Raw genomic sequence first — 23,358 nt, 5'->3', positions numbered from 1 at the left:
ATACATTTACATAAATACAAACATTTTATTTTGTTTTCAAATTAAAATTACAAATTGCACTGACTTTGTGATGTATTTTATTATAGGAGATTTTATGTGTGTTTATGTAGTGGAGTATGGAGTTACGCTATTGGGGAGAAATGAAAGGAAAATACATGAATTAATTGGCTAAATAGAAAACTTTAATTGGTCTAATAGGGAACTAAGGTATGGAGTTGAGAGATGAATTTCTGTTCCTGATAATTTTTTACGTCTTTCAGTTAAAAATTTACGTTTTTAGAATAAGCCGGTCTTTCTTTTGCAAGTGTAGAAAGATTTTTCTCGAACGATAACATGTGAGGGTTTTTTTTAGCGAAAGAAGACTTGAAACTCTCTCGGATACTGCAGTGTACAATAAGAACACTGAGGAAAGCTTGAATAAGTATGCAATACCAATGCAAACTGAGTTCTAACTGATAAATCAGTTTCCAGCGAGAAGTACTGTTAAACTTGTAAATATTGTATACTTGAAACAATTCTAACCGTACTTACCAGCAACTGCTAATGATGAAGACAGGATTTTAATGTAAATTTTAGTGTCAGAAACAACATGCACAGTATCTTTGTCGTTGTTACATTTCTGCAGAAATTATATGCAGAACACCTTGCTTTTTTCAGTATTTTGAAATATTAAAGCTTAAAGCCTTAATGAGCATTAATCATCTGAGCCAAATTAACATAAGGAAAGACAAGATTATAATCAGCATATCTGAATTTTTGTTGAACACTACGCATGCCTAAGTTAGTTTAGTTTTTACCAGTAAGCTTCGCAGTTAGCTTTGTAAATATTGCCACTGAAAACACTGATCTGTTACTGAACTTTGCCGGAGGTAAATAAAAGAGTAAATTACAGTCGGTTGTTTTAAGGCAAACACCTTTCTCAAAAGAATTTTTTCATGAACACAAACAATTAGATAGGTATTATATCCATGTTTACAGTTTCCCCGCTCGAGAATTTCCTTCCTTACGCGAATTATCTCAAATTTACATACCGTCCGCTTTGGCAGCCATTTTGTTCACAACGGTCGGGCAAATGTGGCCCCTTAAGCCCAAGACTCTGATCAGCGGAATTTTTCCACCAAAAAGAGGTCACGACCCCTCGTCGGCCGAACGACCGACTGACTGATCGACTGACCGACTGAGTTACTTCTTTCCCAACTGCTATAACTCCATCTAGCTAAGGTATCACTCGCTAAAATTGAGCTCTTTCTTATTTCCTTGAGCATACTTATTTTCGTAGAAGAAGAGACTTTCTTAACAATTTAACTATAAAACATTGCGACAATATGGAATACCTTAAGCCATTTTGATGACGTTTCGACGTTCGCTTAACGTCATTATCAAGTCAACTGAGTGAATAAAATGGGTACAAATTTAAATATACAATACGAATTCCTAAAAGACACGAATGCAAGAAAACAAGCTAATAAGACTAATAAAAGATGGGAAAGTAACTCATTTGCATGCAGGGGGCCAGAAACAAAATCATTAACGCTTGTTTTCAGTTCTTAGATGGGATATTTAACTCCGCTCAGAAATATACATGGAGACCAAAGGGGGTTAAACTGCGATAGCCTACCATCCTTCAGTTGTAACAGCTCTCATAGCTGCCTCACACTTGAGAACCGAGATAAGGTATACATTGACGCGAGCAGTCTTGGGCGCTGTTATTGATTCCTAGCAACCAGACGAGTTATTCGCGGATCCTTACAGATTCCTGCATTTCCTTCATCATTTTCGAACCCCCCATGACGTGCTATCACAGCGCTTCAAAACTAAGCTATTTAACTCACCAAACTATTCTCGCCTCGCCTGTAAAGTGATATCAGCAAAACGTAACGTTATTATATTTGTAACTTGATAGTGATGTCTGGATGACATCGAAACGTCGTCGTTAGCGTTGATATTCATTGTGAAATTTACGCCTAAGAAAGCTATAAATCCAAATACTAATCAGACAAGTAATTGTCGTATTAAAATTCCATTAGCGAGCAAACTTAACTTAGGCGCTTTTTGGGCACAAACTTTCCATAAAAATGATTTAATTATTTCAAAAAGCGGTCAATTTTCTTTGCCACTCAATTTCATGTGATTCACTTTCCACATAGCTTCTTCCCTGTCTTTTGACCGACAGGTTCTGATTAGTGTAGTTTTCAGGCAAACGCGAGATTGAACTGAGCGTTATGGATCAAATACTTTGACAATAACAAAACGTACCACATTAATAAACAAATATCTTGACTTGAGAGATATCGATAAGTCGTTAGCAAACTACGACGCCATAATTTTAGAGTTCATTGATTAACTGTAGTCGTTGTATCAAAACAAAACTGCCCAGCCAGTTGGCCATGTTGAACACAGGAAATGTCTACAGGCGGACCAGGTTGTATTGTCCTTTTATTTTGAGATAAATGAGTCAATAAATTTCACTTCAAGGTCGAAGACCAGTGTTGAAGACCAGTGTTCAGTTTAAAAGGCAATGTAAGAGTAGAAAGCAATGTAAGGCGTACCCTAGAATACAGGCCTGTCAAAAAAAGCCCAGTTTGAGCTGGCCGGGTGGTGTTATAATAAAGTTTTGTTTATATTATTACAAATTAACACTACATTGCAAAATTGGTGATTGCCTAGTACAAATTAAACGAGTGAGCAAGCTACTAAACTCTGTGTTCATAAGAAAGGACAGTAGGTTTTCGTTAAAAACTCCTGAAAACGTAGTTTTCTGTTACTCTATTATGACTAATTTGTGTATTGTTACTAATTAGCGTCTAAAAATCAAAAAAAGAAAGAACTTTATCTTTGACTAAAGTGGCTAGATCGTTGCTACTAATAACCACTGAATACCGTCACGTTTACTCCTGCGATCAATTCTTTTGCATAACACTCTTCCCAAGATACGTGTAGCGGGGAAAAGCAGTTGTTTATTCATACCTGTTCTAGTTAAATTGTTTTACCCAAAGTTAAATACAGCTGTCTTTAAATAGATCAAAATTGACTCAGGGAACATTCTAATGGCATCTGACAACGCATATAGATAAAGACTGAAAATAATTAGTTTACATGTTAGCTGGAAGTAAGATAGTAGTAATGTTTCAAAAATCGGGTTAGAGTCCCTTTAATTTTTTTTTTTTTTTTTTTTTTTTAATAATTGTAATTTACAAAACACAGTTCTACAATACTTACGTTACTTACAATACGGGTCACTTATGCTGGTAATACAATACTCAATACAGTTCCTTACAGAAATTACAATTACTTGCAATACGGGCTACTTACACTGCTAGTCCCTTTAATATTCTTGAAACAGCATCCGAGTTTAGGCCCCGCGGTGTTCGCATCCTAATCAATGCTAAGGCTATTCATCGTCAGCAAAGTGTTTGTCAATAATAACAAAACGATGGCTAAACAGAAGCGTTCATTGACTTAGTCTATAATCATTTCGAATAGTGATTTATTAGTATATTAGCGGCTTTATATAGTTTAGCCAGCCAAATACATTGTATGGTCTTTAACAACGCAGAATCAATACTAAACCTACCGCTTCCTTGACAACGGCTAGCTCCTAAAATATAAGCATTTTCGTTTACATACGTTTAAAAATGTTTACAGTACTTTTTGTATGTCTTAAATAATATAACCTACGCATGCGTTACGCAAATTTCTCTAACTAAGCGAGTACGAGATCCGTATTACAGCCGTATAGGGAGATTTTGACGAACACCAGCGAGAAGCTATATCTTCTTTAAATACAGACAGCAGTCAGGTTACTGAATTAAGTAACAGTTTTTTCCATCTGAGTGTTTCTTTGTTTTGCTTAATTGTCATCCCGTACCAGAACTTAAGTGTTTCGAAATGCTTCCTTAAACATTTCTCTCTCAGCTGACGCATTGGTTGTGAAATTAAGAGGCGAATAATACTTCAAAGAACAATAGTGTATTAGCTAATCAGTATCATTTTTTAAAATTCTCAAGGTAAGTAATCACCTTGTAACAAAAATACGAAAATACGAAGCATCACTTTGTGGATATTGTCCTGCTCATTTTCTCTTGTCCTGGTAGATTAACTTATTTTTACTAATTTTCGCAAGTAAAAATTTCTTGACTTTCGCGTTTTGGAAAAATATTCCGAAAATTAATACTTGCGAAAAGAAGAGCGCGCGAAAATTAAACACGCGAAATTAATTCTAGCGTGGATAATAGAAGAGACCCAGTCTCTTCTATTATGCGTGATTCTAGATTATGAAAGGACACTATTCAGCGTATTGATTTTAAGAGTTCTCAGGCACGGACTCGGTGGTTATTGCTCAAATTTTGTCTTTATACAATCTTAATGGTCTTGTTTTCAACTCGATTCGCACTCTTCCTCCGATTCACTGTTGTCGTCAGGAAACAGGAAACACATTACATCTACAAAACCAAGGTTAACAAAGAAATCAGTGATTATCTTTTTTTCATCTAGGGCCTGCCTGAGATCTAGTTCTCTTTTATTTACGTCAGTCAAGCCTTCCCTTAACAAAATTCAAATACAAGTAGAGCTTGTTGAGCACGGTGCCTGAAAAAGTCGGGCTTGAGCTGCTACTCCAGAATCAAACTAGTTCGTGGCATCATTGCTAGCTTTCCAGTACTTCTCCGACAAGTCGTTTAGTACCCAATTAATGCTCCTGGGCTGAAAAAGTGTGAAATATCTTGTTCCCCATTGCATGGGGAGTTCTGTACTAATTAATAACAGGCCCAACCTGACGGAAACAGATAACGTAGGGGAGATCACGAGTGATCAGTTTATTTAGAACTGTATAAGATAGAAGTACAGTTGGCTACGCTACTCAAAATCTATTCTGTAATACATAGTGAGTAGCGTAGTAGTGTGTCCTTGTTAGCAAAATGACGGCCGCTTCTTCACGTTTTCGAAGTGTCTGTGAAGAGGATTTAGATAAAGTTTTGAACGACTAGTAGAATTATACCAAAACAATTAGATTATTCGCCCTCGATTTCTATGCGTGATAGTTGACGTCAGCTATCACGCGATAGAAATTTCCGTCGAGCTCATAATCTAATCATAATCGACGGCGGCGGTGGTGGCGTTGACGGCGGAGTCGCTCAAGATGGCGGTCATACTCCAGCTCATAGGTTGACAGAGACATGCAGCCTTGATTTATAGCGTACTTCTTGTAATATATCAAACACCGTGAGAGTGACGGTGTTTCATCGGGATGTCCAAACACCGAGAAGAAAGTTGAAAATACGACGCGCAGAGGAGTATTTTTGACGAAATTCGAGGTGTTTAGATAGTCGATGAAACACTGTCTCGAGCGTTTGATATATCTTCTCGATCGAAACATAAACTACCGAGTAAACGGAGAAGAAAAATCGACAAAATCTATGCTAATTTTCTTTGCTTTAACTTGATGAATTGAGAATGATAATTGGACTTCCATGTTATGGTCAATTGACACCTGTCAAACAAAGTATCCGCTTACCAGTATCACGTGTCCATATCGCGAGCTCAAGTTTAGAGCTTATCGAGATCGAGTTTTTCCAAGTTCATCGCTGACCAAGTGCTAGTTTTTGGCTTGATGACGGGCTCGTGTCAGGTTAAATTGCTATAATCTGGGCGGGGTTGTGCGGAAGCTAGTAAACGCTATCCCGAGATTAAGAGTTAACCGAAGCATAAATTTTTCTTGAATAAAAATGTTTTTTACTGCTTTCGTGTTGTGTAGTTTGAGATTATTCAAAACAACGAGAGTAATATAAGAGTTATATTAAAACCTTAGACAAATATCAGAATATTTTGGCCGGACCTGTTGTAGTTGTTATTTCCGTTTTTTCTCATAACAAGTCAAACTATGTTCAAGTCGCCATTCAGTTTTTGGATGACCATTAGTTTGGGAGGGTTACTACGTTCAAAAATTTACTGTAAATATGGCGGCACGACCGAAAATTCGAACTTTCTTTTATTACGTCAAAAATGCCCTTTTAATGAGCTATTTTCAGAAATTAAGCTTTAAAGGTTCAAGCGAATTCACATTTTGGTGAAATCTAAGAATGTTCGAAGCACCACTCGATGGAATTTATGCAAAACTGAGCATTTTGCTTTGATCATTTATCGGTGTAATAACTTAAATATACCTTAGAATAAGCCTTGGTTATAGATGACAAAGCTCTAGAAATCGGACCGAGCAGAAAATTTCGGCAAAATGTCGGCCTTCAAGGTAAAACGATCGGTCCTTTATTCAAATTTTAGCAACCTTGGTGAATAAATGAAGAAAAAGCATCGTTTCTTCTTCGTTGGTTATCTCTTGATATTAGTTCTCTAATTTTTTTCTTTAAAAAAAGAGGGAACAATCCCGAGTGAACAGATAAATTGTACGTGTACCCGGAACGACGCCCGGAGACGCAAGTGTCACGCCATGCAATTTTCGCTCGGCCGTCTAAAAGTAGCGGAATTGGTCAAAATGCCCTTCCTAGTTTTTCTTCCAGCGCGCTTAATTTTCACAGGCCAACCAAACCATTTTAGATATCCTATAACGGTATCATAGGTCTTATTTGGCGAGATATTCGTATACTAAAAGAGTTATGGCCCTCTCAAATAAGTAGAAATTTGGTTTCTAAATTGAGTTTTCTTATTTGTACTTTTCAAACCGTGCGCGGCAAACGTTTTTACTTCAAGTTGATGATGATGATCAAAGTGTAAATTACTGTGTATGTAATGTTTGGTAAAACAGTTCACAAAAAGAGTCTTTTTGACGCATAAAAGAAATTCTGTCGTCAAGTTCTTCAAAGTTACAGAGAGTTGCTCTTAGGAATGTAAACTTTACTCTAATTGCTCTCCGAACCACCACTGCGTCGTAGAATCACGACTTGATGAGCACCTATGTACAGGGTTCACTGTTGCGTAATAACCGAAATTATCTTCCCCTGCTGGTTCTTTCACAGCTCCTGTTAGGGGACTTTTCAGCTGACATCCTTTAGACGATCCATAATATGAATCAACATGTGCGTGCCAATAATCTTGTTGAACAAAGTGGGCGGTACAATTTTTGCAACCATAGCCGCGGATGTTGATGTATTCGTATTTCTTACATCTGTCGAATTTTAACTGCATCACATCGATTTCAGTAAATTTTGCTCTTAAATAATCGATGTAAATGAGACCATCGGTATTAAAATTGCATGTGGCTCGAAAGTGAGTGGAGTGATTGGCAATCATGTCCATCCGGGATAGCGTTAAACGGAACTTATTCCAACTGAAGGCTTTTTTCTTGTCGGGGTTGTCCAAATAAAATGGTGAATTGGCAAACTCGTGGTTATTAGCCATGCTGAATGACTCGACAAGAGTCCAAACAGAGTTATTTTCAGATTTAAAATCACAGAAGGTTTTGTAGATAGAGATGTTCGTCGGATCAAATAAAGCATACACTCCAGACGAGGCTGCCGTGTCCATTTCAAGTTGCTCCTTGCAGGATCGTGCTTTCCGCTTCTGACAAAATCTACCAAAGTATTCCCCTATGCAGATGCATCTAAACTTGTGTTTGGGATGCTCGCACAACTCCGTACAGGATCCTCCATGAAGACACGGATTCTGGCTGCAACATTGGTTGGTACAAGGTTTTTCTGGGCATGCACTTCCCACAGAAATCTGAAAAGGGCAATTTAGTCCTGGTTTATTTTTTACATATTCCCCAGTTTTAGCCGGGGAATATTGGGTCACGTGACGCGTCTAGACCAATCGCGCGCGAGCGAAAATATTTGATGGATTTTGAGGCGACTCATGCCGTGCCATAGAAAATACAGCCAATAAGAATACTGGAAAGCCGTTGTATATTCGACGGTATTACACCCAACCTTCCCATCGCGCGCCACGCGTATCTCGCATTCAGTATTTTCCATGGTATGGTATAAAATAGTTATACGACACTCTCTTTCGTTATATACCATGGAACATCCCATTAGTCACTTGTATTTTCTTGGTATGCATACCGGCGCCTAACCCTAGATACAGTGACTGAACTGTCCTATACCGAAACGAGACAGTAATAGTCTTTTTGTTCGCAGCTAACAAAGATAAAGACCATGCTGAAGTTGCTTTGACCTCTTTTAATACTTAACTCCAAAATTCTAGGTTTAATCTGACAAGGAACAACACATTCTATTCAAATTAACAGAGCTATTTTCTACCTGACGACACTCGACGAACTACGAGTGAGTTGCCGGATGCGGGTGACACATTTTTCGTGCCAAACAAAAAGCTTGGACTCACAAAATGTTCCGTGGTTTTTGGAATTATAAATCCAAACGGTCGTAAAAACAGCAGAGTAACAGCAATTTTCAAATGAAAAATGTTGGTTCCTGTTTGAAAATTTTAAATCTCTTTTCATTTATATTTAGTGCCTTCTCTATTAAGAAAGGTTGTCCGACTGCATGCGATGCCTTTCCTGTTAACCTTACATTGACGTCCGGACAGAACAGTTTTCCTGCCCTCTGAATTGGCCAATTCAACTGTTCCAGGCGCGCCAACCGTATGAAAGGACAGGCTCGTGTTTATACTAAGAAAATGAAAGTGACTCGTGGGATATTTCATGGAATACCACTCGAAAGCATTGCATAACTAGTGTTACCTATTAATGTTAACTATTATTTTGTTTTTAGACATTCTTTTAAAACTTTCTCGGCTACTTCCCTGGATCAATTGTTTTTCCCGAGTTAACATTGGTTAACATTATTTGCATTCTTCGTACTCCGCGATCAGAACGGACAAAGCTTTGAATCACAAGGTCCTGAATAACAAGGTGTCAAATAATAAGGTGTCCGAAAGCACGGTCTCCGATAACAAGGTTTCCAATAGCAAGGTGCGCAATAACAAGAAATCCCAAAAAGCTCTATAACAAGGTATGTAATAACAAGGCCTTGAGTAACAAAATTCGCGTGGCCAGCTGCGCGATCTATCTAGTTCCTCCTCGTGAATGAATACTCTTCTATATTCCCAAAACCTCTTACAAATTGTTTTTTCCCGGTAAATTTTGTCATCAAGATGACAAATCGGCTTCGTTTTGTAATCGAGTTGCGTTGGTTGTCCAATTTTAAGTGTTTTTCAGCGTCAATTTTCACTCGTATGATTACAGACCGAATTGGAGTCCACCCAATTTTATTACTTTTGCTATAAGAATTAAGGTCTTGGCAGCTGAAGCTGAAGGCTGAGGTTGATAACACTTGCCATTGTTTTTTCCCGGTAAATTTTGTCATCAAGATGACAAATCGGCTTCGTTTTGTAATCGAGTCGCGTTGGTTGTCCAATTTTAAGTGTTTTTCAGCGTCAATTTTCACTCGTATGATTACAGACCGAATTGGAGTCCACCCAATTTTATTACTTTTGCTATGAGAATTAAGGTCTTGGCAGCTGAAGCTGAAGGCTGAGGTTGATAACACTTGCTAACACTTAAATTATTCTAGATATCACGAAAAACCGAATTCAATTATTGTTTTATTATACATTGTCAGTGAAAAGAACATAAAATATAAATTACAGAAGTCGCGAGAAAAACCAACTTATCATATAGTCCGAAAACTAAATTAAGATTTTCATCATTGCCAAAAAAATTGTCTTTCCCCCATTTTTTTCTGATTATTTGCGGATATTTTTCCGAATATTGACTGCTTCTTTAGATTTTTAATTTACTTCTGTCGAAAAGGAAAAACAACCTTTGTCGCTCTGCGAACGTTCCCGACAGGTGGCTAAATAGCAGAGTTATCTGCAGCTAACAAAACAACGATCGAGGCATTGACACATTATAACTAAAGATATCAATTCGTAGTACATTAATGGGTTCGAATTTATTTCATCGGGTGGTCCACTCCTCTTGGGAGGACTAAAACTGACAAGCGAATTTTACATAATCTACCACTGCTAAAGAATTCCAAATTTTACCAGTGAGGGCCAAAAAAAAATTGACCAAGTCAGGTTACACTAGGCTGTGTGGGAGAGTAGTGTTTAAAAAACTCGATTGCATTTGCCCTAGATGATTTACTTTCTGTCCCGTCGTACCCTTGAGTAGGTTTTTGCAACGGCGACGTATGTTGCTAAGGAACTCCATCTCCTTTCTTTCTTTTATTTCTTTCGGATCTTCTTGTTCAAATTAGTTTTCCATGATCAGTTTCTCATCGTCAATAAGTCGGGAAGGGAAGAATAAAAAAACGAAAATTCTGAAAATATCATACCTGGTCAACATACTCTCTACTCATGTCAAAATAGGCGTATCCATCTTTTCTAACAAAGTCATCTGGAGCCGACATTCTGTCTTCGCCCAACAACTCGCAGCGCTGCCCCGATATCTGGAATGCTTGACATCTGCATTTTTCATCGAAGCACTTTACATGGCAATCGTAAGTTTTCGGTAGTGTAAAGTTTTTAAAACTGTGACCCACCATGGCGCGATTTTTAATTCCTTTTTCATGGTGGCTTAGTTTGCTCAACTCGCATCTTCCATTGCATTCCGTGGCTGCTAACTCCAAATTGTTTTTGGCAACGAATATTGATACGAAGAGAAAGATCTTTGTCGCTCCCATGTTTCTACTATTTCTCAGGAGAACGTGAGTAAAGACCCTCTTCTAGGACAGAATCTGCATTTTCATCAATGGTACCACGCATTTAATGTAGCATGATTAATATATGTTGGCTCAAGTCCGATAAATGGCTGTTGAACAGTTTTCACCTGCCATTAAACAAATTCTGCGGTTTGACAACGTCAATCACATAAGAAATGCTGAATTATCTTTTACTTTATTACATACTAATATTGGCAATTATTTTGGTGTCGATAAAGAGCTAGATGCTGTTTCCTAGAGATTAGATTCCTGAAGGTTACCGTAGACCCCCAAGAGACGATTTTATCCCAAAGAACAATTCTAACGTCAAATCATGCATGCGTGATCAGTGATAACTATTTCATCTGCAATTTCTATGCAAATAAATATTTTCAAAAGCTTGAAATCCACGCGATTTATTCACAAAAACGTATTCTTCGTCTTAGTGTTCCTTTTTAAACACAGCATATTCTAAGTGACTTAAAGGCAATTTAGAATGAGTCACTGCAAATGGCTCTGACAACTTTAAAGTCTATTTCAAAATTTTTTGACTCAAAGTCCTGTTCCGATTAGGGGAGAACGTGTCCCGTGTATACCATGGATCAGGACTTCCCTGAGGAAACAACAACTTCAACTTTCGACTCACACGTGATCTGGACGTGCACTTTAATTAAGACCGTGAAAAATTTGTGTGCCAGACGGCGTCAAGCAAATATATTTTTACGCAGTTTGTTCTATTTTTAGAGTTCGGAGGTGTAACACAACACTTTTAAATGACTATCACCACGAGAAACAGTGAAGTCTCGAGGAAAACACTCACTTTTTCCATTGGAGCCAGTCACTTAGCATTTATTTTCCTATTGCTTTTAGCCACATGATCGTACCATTACGCGGCAGCTCGCCAGCCAGTACGCGCTCCCACTCTCCGCCCTCTCCCACCCATGTCTTTTGACGCGACAAATTTTTGCAAAGCCCTCCTCCAGTTCTCAGTTGTTATGGTGGCGCGGTGTCCCCATGGTTAGTGCGCTCATACAATACGGATCGAGCGGTCCGGGTTCGAGCCCTGACCGGGGAAATTGTGTTGTGTTCTTGGGCAAGACAGTTTACTCTGACAGTGCCTCTTTCCTCCCAGGTGTATAAATGGGTACTGACCTATTTAATGCTGCGGGTAACCCTGCGATAGACTAGCATCCCATCCAGGGGGGAGTAGAAATACTCCTAGTCGCTTCATGCTACAGAAACCGGGATAAGCTCTGGCTTGATTGACCACTTGGCTCGTATGCAGACTTTACTTAGTTATACAAGTGAATATATGAAAGACCATATATTTGAACTGCGGAGAAAGATATGAAGATATGATTGATCATCGCAGTTATACACACAACTTAAGCAGTGGTGAAATTAAAGCCTAAAAAAAATTCAGGCCTGAACGGGATTCGAACCCATAACCCCTGCGATACCGGTGCAGTGCTTTACCAAGTGGCCAATCAAGCCAACTGGGAGCTGTTCACATTGTCAGTTCGTAATATACCCGTAGATGATGAAGAATAAATTAAGAAAGAAAAAAGTAGACATCAATATTTATTACTTTTTTTGGCAGTGATAAATATGTATATATATATCCAGCAGGTGATATGCTTCTGATATATCTTATCAGATGTTTTGGTGTGTAGTATCGCTGTATATTTTTACGAGTTGTGCTGTATTTTGACGTGCCCGTAGGGCGCGTCAAAATACAAACAACGAGTAAAAATATAAAGCGATACTCCACACCAAAAGATCTAATAAGAGATTTATTGTCCAACTGCTGTAGTCAATAAATGTATTAATGAAAGAGAGAGGGTGTGACAGTTTTGCGTGCGCGCGCCGACCTGTAAGGCAAACAGGTTTTCTACTATACAGATAACTGTACAATATCGCTGTATATTTGTACTGTTATTTGGGCGGTATTCGCTGCAGTTGGTAATAATTATTATTGCTTTTTTTTAATGACTCGGCTCGCTGATGTCATGCACCTGATTAAGCCTAGTTCACACTGACAACATAACGACATAAACGTAACGATATAAGAAGGACGTTTTTCCATTATGTTAGTAGCGTGAACATCCTCTCGTAATTTACAAAACAGCAAGAACATAACAACAAAATATAAAAAATCTGATCTTTTCCCTATATACTTATGTCGATGTTTGCATTACCGACATAAGCGATTATGTCGTGATGTCATTATGTCGGTATGTTGCTATGTCGCTTGTGTGAACCTGGCCTCACTCACTCATCAGTCGTGGAAGTCAGCTTAATGGAACCCAGCTTAACTTATTCCAGGCCTGAAGGTTGCTAATTGTTCGAAATGCCTGAAGAGTTAGGATTAGAGGTGCCTCCTGAAGATTCTAAAAACAATCGGAAAAAGAAACGAACGGCTGCGTTTTTCTTGGTGATAGTCCTGGCAATTATTTGTGTCGTTCTATTGTTGTTTACAATTTTAACGTTTGCTCTTCGCATCCACTGTCCTCGCTGCGACTCGGAAAATGAGCAGCGAAGGCCTGCACCTGTAGAAATCACAACAGAGGATAACCTTGTCCACTTTATTCACGTTTCCGATATCAACCTGGACTTGGACTACAACAGCTCAATTTCAAGCGGTGATTCGTGCCGTTTTAATGCAGCGATCATAGAAGCCGCGTCCGATGCACCTTTTGGCCGGACTGGTTGTGACACTCCGGAGTTGTTACTCAACAGCAGTTTAGAAGCAATGAGGAACGTAAGCAAAGAACAAAAGCTGGAGTTTGTTTTGATCTCAGGCAAGTCTCGAATGATTTATTATTGTATTCTTGCCTTAGCTAATATAATATAATTATCTGACAAAAGGGACAACGAGAGGGCTCACATACATTTTTTCACATAATTTTTCTTGTCCATAAATATTTCTAAGAAAGAGTAGGATTTCAATGCTTAGATTAGGATGCATGTACGTATCATCCTCATATAATTGCCAAAGAATATCCTCAAGAGGACGATGATGTTTTTTTTTTTTCTGAATATTTATTGCTAAAACAAAATTTGGCTTGATACGGCTATTGAATTTTTGTGAATAATAATCATAATTCCATTTCTTCGCTGTTCATCGTCAATGGATACCCCGTGTTTCGTGCTTAGTTACCAGTCTTCCAACTTAAACGAGTCCTTTCTGTGATAAGTATAACTCTCGGCAGCAGAACATCTCCTTGGCATTACTTGGTTGTTATCCTAGTGTGGTACTCTTGTATGAATGCGCGAAAATATTTAACAGTCAGAATTCTAAAATAAAAAATGGACGTTGTCGATTATTTTAAACAAGTCTCAGTTTTGGTGGCCCTCTTTGTTTCTTTTCAGCTACTTTTTAATTGTTGTTATTCTATTGATGGGATAAGCAAGGCTTGTTGAAAGCGTTTCAATATGAAAATAATCGAAAATAGAAAATATGGTAAACAGCGTTTCGACATTGTTTAGTAAAGATGTCTTTGTCAAGCTTCGAAATGCGAAGGTCAGGGTTTCTGCTCAAATAACTATGTTTGAAAAAGTAGCATCAATATAGGTTAACAAGCGAGAATAATTAAAAGAGAAGAAAAAGTGACAAAAAAATACCAATTATTAATAAACAAACTAACAAAAAAAATAGCTCCAGCTGGTATAAATTCAAATGATTAGTCTTTGGCGAAAACGTCTCCGCTAATCGAGTCTGACTTAGTAATAAGGACGTTCACGCTTAAATGTAAATGTTCTTATATTCACATTTTTGTTTTAACTTTTGCTGTAGATAGATAATCACTAACGTTTGACAGAAACGCAAAAAATTAGGGGCTCACCGTATTTGTTTTGGAGGTAAAGCGTTTTGAGGATTGTACTCGGGTTACTAGATGTTTGGTCATGTAACGCGAAACAAAGAATGGAAATCTCTAGATAAGGTTGGATGTGTTTACTTCAACAAAACTATTCCTCTTTAGCAACATTTTTCCAACAAAGAATGGAAATCTCTAGACAAGGTTGGATGTGTTTACTTCAACAAAAATATTCCTCTTTAGCAACATTTTTCCAACTGATATCATTGTTCCACTTGAACCTAGCTCTACAGAAGGATGAACGATAGTTGTACGTCATAAACACCCGAATTAGTATCACCAGGATATATAATTTAGGGTACTTAAAGTAGATGTTTATTGTTGTACTTATTTAAATTTAAGTTGTTGTCTTTAAAAAGCCTCTTAGGGGAAAGTTAATAAAGTATGTATGGAAGTATGTATGTATATAACCAGAGGTTCTCCTATGCCATGTGTTTAATATATCAAACACGACAGACAGTGTTTCATCGAGATATCCAAACACCGAGAAGAGAGTTGAAAGTACGTGCAGCGGAGTATTTTCCTTGACGAAATTCGAGGAGTTTAGATAGCCGATGAAACTGTCTCAAGTGTTTGATATGTCTTCTCAATAGAAACAAAAACTAAGGAGTAAAACGGAGCAGTAAAATCGTCAAAATCTATGCTAATTGAGACCGGGTATCCAAACCTCCTTCACGGTTGTGATTTTCTTTGTTTTTCTTCCTTTCTTTTCTAATTTGATTATTATTTTACTCTTGAAGGAGACTCAGCTCCACACGTAATAATCCCTAATAAAGAGCGCATTCTACAAGGAATTGCTGTGACCGCTAACAACACGCGTGCAGTTTTTCACGACGTCCCCATATTTCCTGTTCTTGGTTTACATGACTTCCTGGTGCCATTTACCTTGCCGAACTCCAGTGATTGGTATGAGACCATTTTAAACTACTGAGCACCGTTGGTTGTTTGCGATGGCTGTCCAGTAGATGCTAACAAACCAACAACTATGGCCGTGCTGAGGAAAACGTTCTTAGAGGGTGGTTACTACAATGCAAGCATTGCTGGTATATTGCTGTTTTTAGTTCTACTAACTTCTTTAAAAATCGGTTTTCCAAATATGACGATTCAAGCAAAACCATCAAACGTTTTAACTTTACCTAAAGTTCTATCTGGCAAAAATGATACGCAGTTTCGTTGCTCGCAGAATATGTATCCATGGCAACCACTTGACTTTTACGTACAACTTTCATTTCTTGATGACGAGGGACTCTTGCTGTAAAGGTTGCATTTCCAGATTTTTGTACCTTCCTTTTACTAGTTTTGATAACTGCCACAAAATATTGTCGAAATGACGTTAACCAATGAAATTTAATTCGTAGATGGGCAAATGGTTTTAATCGTCTTAAATACCTTGTATTGGCACTACAGAAGCAACCACAAAGATCCGAAAGTTAACCAAACCGCGATAGGGCACTTTTCTTGGCTAGAAAATCAACTCAACTCTGCAAAAGAACATGGCAAGAGGGTGCTTATAACAAGTCACAGTCCTCCAGGGTGAGTGAGTGAATCGACAATAATTATTATGGGAATGGTTACATGAAGTATAAGTTAAAAAAGTTGCAGTCTCGAACTGTCGCATATGGATTATAATTTAACGCTTCGGGAAACTGATTACATTATTCCCCATATACTACTCTCAAGTTTCGACAAGTTACTCCAGCACTATAGTGCAGTGAGAGCACTTCTAACCAAGAAGTTCTTATTCCTTAGAAAAAAATGAAAAGACAACGAATGTGCGGATCACCTTGATTGTTCTTTGTTTCATCTTCATAATATTTGCGCTGGCAAGACAATGTCGAGAGAATGGTCTGAACTAGTGAGGGAGATGTCGAACCAACCGTGTATAACTGAATCAGAGAACGATGTCTTTCGGCTCGAACTGCGCGGATTGACAACTTCGCCAACAAGCTGATGTATCCAAATAAACGATTACAACTTGTTATCACATTCAATCAAAACGTACTGTGGCTACAGTTTCGTTTCCGGTTCATTTATATCCGGTTAAATGACATCACGTGACATTTTTCCTAAGTAATCACACGTGTTTCGATTTTCGTTTTGCGTATTGCAGTTTTGTAGTTTGGTAGTTATTAGTCCAAACAGTTCTTTAACGTGCCCCTTTGTACGTTGGAAAGGTTAGTTCCTGTTTTTGTACTTTTTTGAACGTTGGCGACGGCAGTGTCTATGGTTGTGCGTTGTGGATCTTGTCAGATTAAATCAGCTGACGGCAGCTATACGTACTCTGACTCAGGCTGGGGAACTTTTTCGCCAGTCTAACACTTATCTGTTCGTCCATTCGCTGGATAGTCTAAGATAAATAATTATAACTTCCTGGACAAGAGAACGAATGGATCCGAAAGAAAAAACAAAGTACCGAATGAAGGAATACACTTGCATAGTTTTCTCTCTTCCTTTTTTTAGATTACACTCAAATTGTCTTTTCTTTTAACCCAGGTTTTAACGCCTGACTTTGTAAACGTTCTAGTCTCAGGTTACGCTTAACGCTTGATTTTTAGAATGGACATTGATGAAAACGAGCCTTACTTACGAAACGGTATATGGACCTGGTTGTCGGGAAATACCACACCACTGTAGCCGGTAAGATTCTATATCTTTATGATTTAAAGGAAATTTGATCATGTGGCAATTTGCGAGCTTTGTGGAACCAAATTAAACCAGTAACATGGATAACAAGACACGTTATGATTTGATCAAAACTCTCGTGGCATTTAAGCTTCGAAAAGTTCCCGTGGCAATTTAACAGCTCAGACGGCATGAACAGTCAATATATTTGGCTTTTTTATAACTATATATCTGTAACGATGAGTTGAATTAATTCATTTTGATTGTAGGTCAATTGTTTGGTTACATGCACAAAGATGATTTCAGACTTCAGCTGCTTGATTCCAACAGAGACTCCTCAAATATGAAAAAGTCCTTTGCTTTGCTCGCTCCTTCTCTTAGCCCAGACTACAAGAGCAACCCAGCATTCCGAATGATGTCATTGGATAAAGAAGCTCTTTCTATTGTTGATTATATTCAGTTCTACATGGACTTGGACCCAGGTATGAAATTGGCAATTATCACAAGAACTATGGTTACCGGTCATTTTACCGAAGGATAGTACTATTAACCTATTGAGCAAATGCCCCCAGAGAGTGCTGTGGAGTAAGAAGAGTAACTTATGATGGACTAGCATCCCATATGCTTCCAAATCGGGAGTTGAGCACCCGAGCTCATTGCCACTGGTTCCAAAGTCTCTAAAACTTCTTCATGTTCAATAGGGGGCCATGCACGAATAAACTAATTTTACGGGACTTGTCTCAGAGATCAATAGATAAACTGAAGATGTATGCAATCACACCTAAAGCATGCCTTCATAAGTTTTTTTTTTTTTTGTAATTTTTGTAATAAAAAATTCTTTTTTAGTATTTTCCATTCGCACGTGGCAGATGGATTACACCTTCAGCAAGAAATATCTGTCCATCAGCAAGTTTCTTGATGGCGACAGAATCGACGGACTGAACAAGGCGTTGTTAAGCAACCGAGCTGATGTGTTCTGGAAGGCGTATGCATTCTCAAGACAAGTTAACTACTGGCCTGATTACTATCCTAGAGCCGTCCTGTACTGTGCCATGCGATACGTTTTCAAACAAGATTATGACGCCTGTCTTTTAAAATTTCATTTTAAAGGCGGTGCTTAATTTGATTATCATGCATGGTAGAGGTTTGTTTTGATTATAACATCGGAGCTGGAGTAATGTGACAGATCAAATCTAAGGAGCTTCAAAATCGCCTATCAAACAAACTAAATCTCGTAAGCTCTAACTGTATCCATTCATACAAAGAATGACGAAATATTTTCATCGACCACCCGTGTGTCAAGTGAAGTGGCGAACCATGTACTCACTAAACACTCGGGGTATGCACTTGCATTTGACAGATGTATAGCGCAAAAACTGGCCTCAAAATTGTTTTCGACAGTTAAAATAATTTGGCTAAGACAAGCAAGGGGTCACTGTTTCGCCATTTACTATACATTGCGGGGACCTGCAAAAATTCAACCCAAGCAAAAGAGTGGTTAGCCTATAGCCCTACTAGCTTCTCCTTCCTCCGCGGTTCTTTATAATCGAGTGCAAATTACTGTCTGAAAGTTGCAGCTCGTAATAATACGACAATTATTGCACGTGCAAAAGACATTGCTGTGAAAGCATAGGTCGAACTTTACTTATTGTAAGTTTCCTGCTCAACTATGTTTTGACAATAGATAATGGAAATAAGTAATTACGTAAGTAATATATTATTTTAATGTCAATAATAGGGGGGCCTGAATAGCAGGCGTAAACGAAGGAGACGGGAAGAGGGATGAGAAGGGAGAGGGGTGGAATGGGGGGGGGGGGAAGGGAGAGGCGAGAGAGGGAGAGTGATAATGGATAGATAGGGGGATAGGAGAGAAGAGGAACGCCTACCATAATATTAACCCACTTTTGTCCATTTCCTCCCACTTCTTCTTCTTCTTCTTCCTCGCGTTTTTCGCCTCCCCTACCCCTTCCCCGTTTACGCCTACAACGCAGGTTATATGGGGAGTGCTCTCTCGAGCCAGAGGTTCATGTTAAATGTGCTTGGCAATAATAGTCGTATACTAAGAAAATCTAAGGAGTTAAGAGTAAGTTGAATAATAATTTAATTACAAGATTGTAATAAATCAGCCACACAAACTAGGTTTAAAACGTTCATGCTAGACATCTTTGTGTGGGATTATACTGGAAAGTACTCTAAACCGTCAAAAATGTTAAGCGTGGCTGGTCTTGTCCGCTTGTCCAGGCTATATGGGTCACACTTGACCAACCTCTAGGAGAGAGAATGTATAATACGCTCATGGCACTGGTTACTAGTAATTTCGTTCGGGTCTGAGTGTGCAGTTTGCGGGGCGTATCATCCGCTGTGTACGTTTGTTCCGTTTCCAGTAAATTCTTTCCTGCTTTTTGTAGCGAGTTCTTGCAGCTTCCAAGGTAAGTTGTTTTGTAGTGCTGGTTCCGTTGTCCCGTTTATTGTAAGCTTAGATTTCTTATCTGACTTCCCTCGAGAACCGATGTCGATTTCTGTAGCGTTAAATAAATTGCCCTGTTTATTTCAGCTTCGATTCAGCTTGTCTACCATGTCATTTAGGTGTTCCTGAGTGAATTTCCTTGCCAGAACAGGAGTTGTTTGGCTCACCCAAGCCGACATATCGCGAACTGATAACTAGAATTTAATTCTTTATGAAACGAACATCGCTTTGACAAAGCAAAATTTCCCACGTACTTTTGTAGCTGGTAGGTTTATGCAATTCACGACTTTTCGATATCTAAGTTCAGATCAAGTAGTTACACAAGTACACTAGTATTAAAAACTTGCACACGTCTAACTATGATCCAAAATTAAAGAGCCCCGAAAGTTTTTATCCTCATCATGCATAAGTGATAAGAGGTACTAAATCTAAATCTGTTTAAAACTTTCCAGCTCAGTAGCGTCCTTCGTTTGGAAATCAGCGCATTTTGAATTTCAGAGTTATGGCGCTGCGTGACGTAAAGCAACGATCGCGTTTGTCGAAAAATATGTATTTATCTGGTGATTTTTAGCCATAACTTATAAAGACCTTATAGTATTTGGAAAAGTGCTTATTTAAATGTTTGTTTGGTCAGTGCAGAAAATCAGTATCCTAGATAACCAAAGTAAGTTCCAGATGTTGACACTAGTTTCCGGCAGCCATATTGGTGTACCACAGCCCGAAGAACACCAACATAGCGGCTCCATACTAGGCTCTGTAAATTTGCTCGAAACATTTTGACGGATATCTCAACTTTGGGACAACGCACACATCTTAAACTTGGAGAACTGTCGTCTGTATTTATCTTCTATAATATCACAATTTATTTTTTTCTCAAGCATCTGAGCGGGCCGGAATCCCAAATCCTCGAATATCACTGGCTAATCATAACCACGTGACCGGTCCAGCTTTTTACGATACGGCCCACGGGCCGAATTTGTTTCCCGCTGCCTAAATTTCGCTCCTAAAAGTTAGCGGTAATCGTCAATCTTTTGCCTTTCTTACACATCCATCGACGATTAAGCAAGGAAAGTCACTGTAAGTAAATTCAATTGAGTGTTTTGAAGTTGTGAGAGTTTACTTGGTTGTTTGTAGCTTGGCGCTGTAATGGCGGGTAATCCTGTGTTTCTCTCGCCGTAAAATTTGAGTCAATTTCAGTCGAGTTTACCTCTCTGATCGTTGCTGTATTTAGGAGAATTTCTGTGCAATACACTTCACAAATTTACTCGCTTTCTGCTATTCAATTTACGGTAGAAAAGTCTGATTTCAAGTGATTTGAAAAGTAACGACTGACAGGAATTGTTTTTGTGGTAAAACTTCAAACTTCCCACGAAATTTCAAACCGCAAAACCAATTTTGCAGAACTTAACTGTTGAAATAAATGCAACTAACATAAAGTAGTTTGAAAAAAAATCTGTTCTTTTAATGCATCTGTCTTTGTCTACTATCTGAGTTACTCGCTCGTTGTTAAGATTTTTTACAAATCGTAGACGGCGCGCAAGCCGATTCAATGACAAGAGCTGCCTAAACTCTGCGTAAAATCTGTAAAACCAATTTACTGCAGGAAAAAAATGAACATGTTATTTGCCGGCTTAGGGTCGGTCCATATTGTGAAAAACTGTGACCTCGGGCTTGAAAATGCTACCCTCGGCCTGCGGCCTCGGGCAGCATTTCCAAGACCTCGATCACAGTTTTTCAACATACGGACCTCCCAGCCGGCAAATAACATATATTTCTTGACTTTATCCACTGAATGGTTTTTGATTCTATTTTTTTTTTTTTTGCGTGACAATGATACCGCTCTATTGTAGCTGACTCCATAGCTATCTACATTCAATTCTGCATAGCAAATTAAGATGATATGGGGACGGAGACCGTAAACGCGCGCCATTTCTAGTATTGGGGCTGTCCCTATGATACGGGACAATTTTCTATTTTTAGAACAAATCGCGCCATCATGTGCGGTACACGCGCGTACATGCTGCGAGGATTTTTGCGGATGTAGCGCGGGGAAACTAATGGTTTCCGAAATTCCCGAAATGTATGATGCTTTTGGTCCACAACTCAATACTTTTATGTCTGTAGGAATTTTACTTCAGTATTTTCGTCGTAAGCTGCTCCAGTTTGAGCTAGTGAAGTAAGATAGTGTCGAACTAAGTTATGTCAGTAGTGGTATGGGCTAGTCCAGTACAGATTTGACAGGTATTGTGATGCAAATGAAAAGGTATTGTTAAGGAAAGGAGTTCTATTGTTTTCTCGAGTTTGACGTATCCATGGTAACCAGAAGCCCCACCCCCTTTGGCGTCATTAATCTCGTTTCCGTGTTGACCGTACGATTCCTTCCATGAGAAATAAACGCAAATCTCGTCCGTGGAATAACCCCACGGACAGAGTCCGATAACTTTCTTCATTTTGAAGACGTACATGTAATAGTGGCCATGACCCGTCTTGTAACCTTCTTCGACGATTTCATAATCGTCACTATCGAGGAAAGTTTTCCTTGCCAGAAAGGCCACAGTTGACGTTAAATTAAAGGTCCGCAGGAATTTGGACGCTGCGACTTCCTTGTCCAAATCCACGTGCCTTTCATTGATGTGCTCAGCATGGTCGTGAGACAGTATAACGTAATCGTTTTCAAAACTGACTGCCATTTTTCCACGAGTGAGAATGAGAATATTTTTTCTCTACTATGCCTGATCTTTTATGAGCACACCCAAGTTGAGTGACATGTACCATCTATGTTTAGCGAGCCAATCAGAATAGTGCGACGCTCTGCCGAACCAATCAGATAAGTGTATTATGGTGGCATGAACCGTCGACGCTTTGCCGAACCAATCAGATTAGTGCATTATGGCGGCATGAACGGCTCGGTAGTCTTTGAAATACCGTGCCTTTGAAAAACCCGTCCTTTAAAAAAAAAAAATTCCGTCACTTTGAAATAAGCGTCGCGCTAGCTAATATTACTTCACGCAAATCGAGTGAAATCGAGTCCAGAGTATTTTACAGTTTTCATTGCAAAAACATGGCGCAACGTCAATCCCGAAGGCTACGTGGTTTGGATGCAGAAATAGTGCCCGAAACTGCCCGCGACAAACACTGTGTATTCTGTTTGACCGATGAGAACCATGGTTTCAATATTATCGGAGGAAATGTCCTACGCTTCCCATATTGCAATAAGTTCGCCCACCGCAGTTGTCAAAGGCAATGGGAAAGAAACTCGCCTCTGTGTCCCCACTGCCGAAGAAAATTAGGTGACGAACTCCCACCTGTGGAACATACTGAACCTCGTAACAGAGAGGTTTCACCGCGACAGCGAGCAATAAACGCTCTTCAAGAAGCGATATAAGATAGGGAAGGACTCGAACAACGAATTAACGCGGTGAGTTTGACTTTTTATATGTATACATGTCAGTTTCAAGGTTGACTTGACTACCACGTGCGTCCAGTGAGTGAGTGATAAACCGACGCTAGATTTGTGCACGTGGCACAAAGTCAAAAGGATTCCACATACACATTGTTGCTACGTGCTTACGGATGCCAAACATTAATCGTACGATTTTTTTCTCTTCAGTTCGAATTTGGCTACCCGCTTCCTGCAGAACATGTTCGATTTCTGATGGAGAGAATCTTATATGGTCTGATCCATTCACCATTCGCGCAATTAATGTTATGATAACATTAGCAATTTGTGACGCTGATACAGAACTTAATCCAGTCTATTTTCCCATATTTCTGGACT

General features: G+C 38.8%; 1 protein-coding gene across 1 annotated transcript; it reads right to left on the bottom strand.

The window, feature by feature from the left end:
* Positions 1-5,707: 5,707 nt before the first annotated feature.
* Positions 5,708-10,708, bottom strand: LOC149113977 (uncharacterized). Its single transcript, XM_089286604.1, has 2 exons — positions 10,248-10,708; positions 5,708-7,671 (listed from the first exon to the last, which is right to left on the bottom strand). Exons 1-2 carry the CDS (start codon positions 10,593-10,595, stop codon positions 6,847-6,849), a joined length of 1,173 nt encoding a protein of 390 aa, XP_089142730.1. The 5' UTR covers positions 10,596-10,708; the 3' UTR covers positions 5,708-6,846.
* Positions 10,709-23,358: the final 12,650 nt, after the last annotated feature.

The sequence above is a fragment of the Orbicella faveolata genome, unplaced genomic scaffold (genome assembly GCF_042242905.1).
Source record: "Orbicella faveolata isolate gen_17 unplaced genomic scaffold, um_ofav_v1 contig_14, whole genome shotgun sequence".
Classification (NCBI taxonomy): Eukaryota; Metazoa; Cnidaria; class Anthozoa; order Scleractinia; family Merulinidae; genus Orbicella; species Orbicella faveolata.
The sequence above is the reverse complement of the archived record's forward strand: the minus strand, read 5'-3'. Positions and strand labels throughout refer to the sequence as shown.

Coding starts and splice junctions, on each gene's coding strand:
- LOC149113977 (XM_089286604.1), bottom strand. CDS start 10,595: ATGGGAGCGACAAAGATCTTTCTCTTCGTATCAATATTCGTTGCCAAA. Junction 7,672..10,247: donor GTAGAGAGTATGTTGACCAG/GTATGATATTTT, acceptor TGCCCTTTTCAG/ATTTCTGTGGGAAGTGCATG.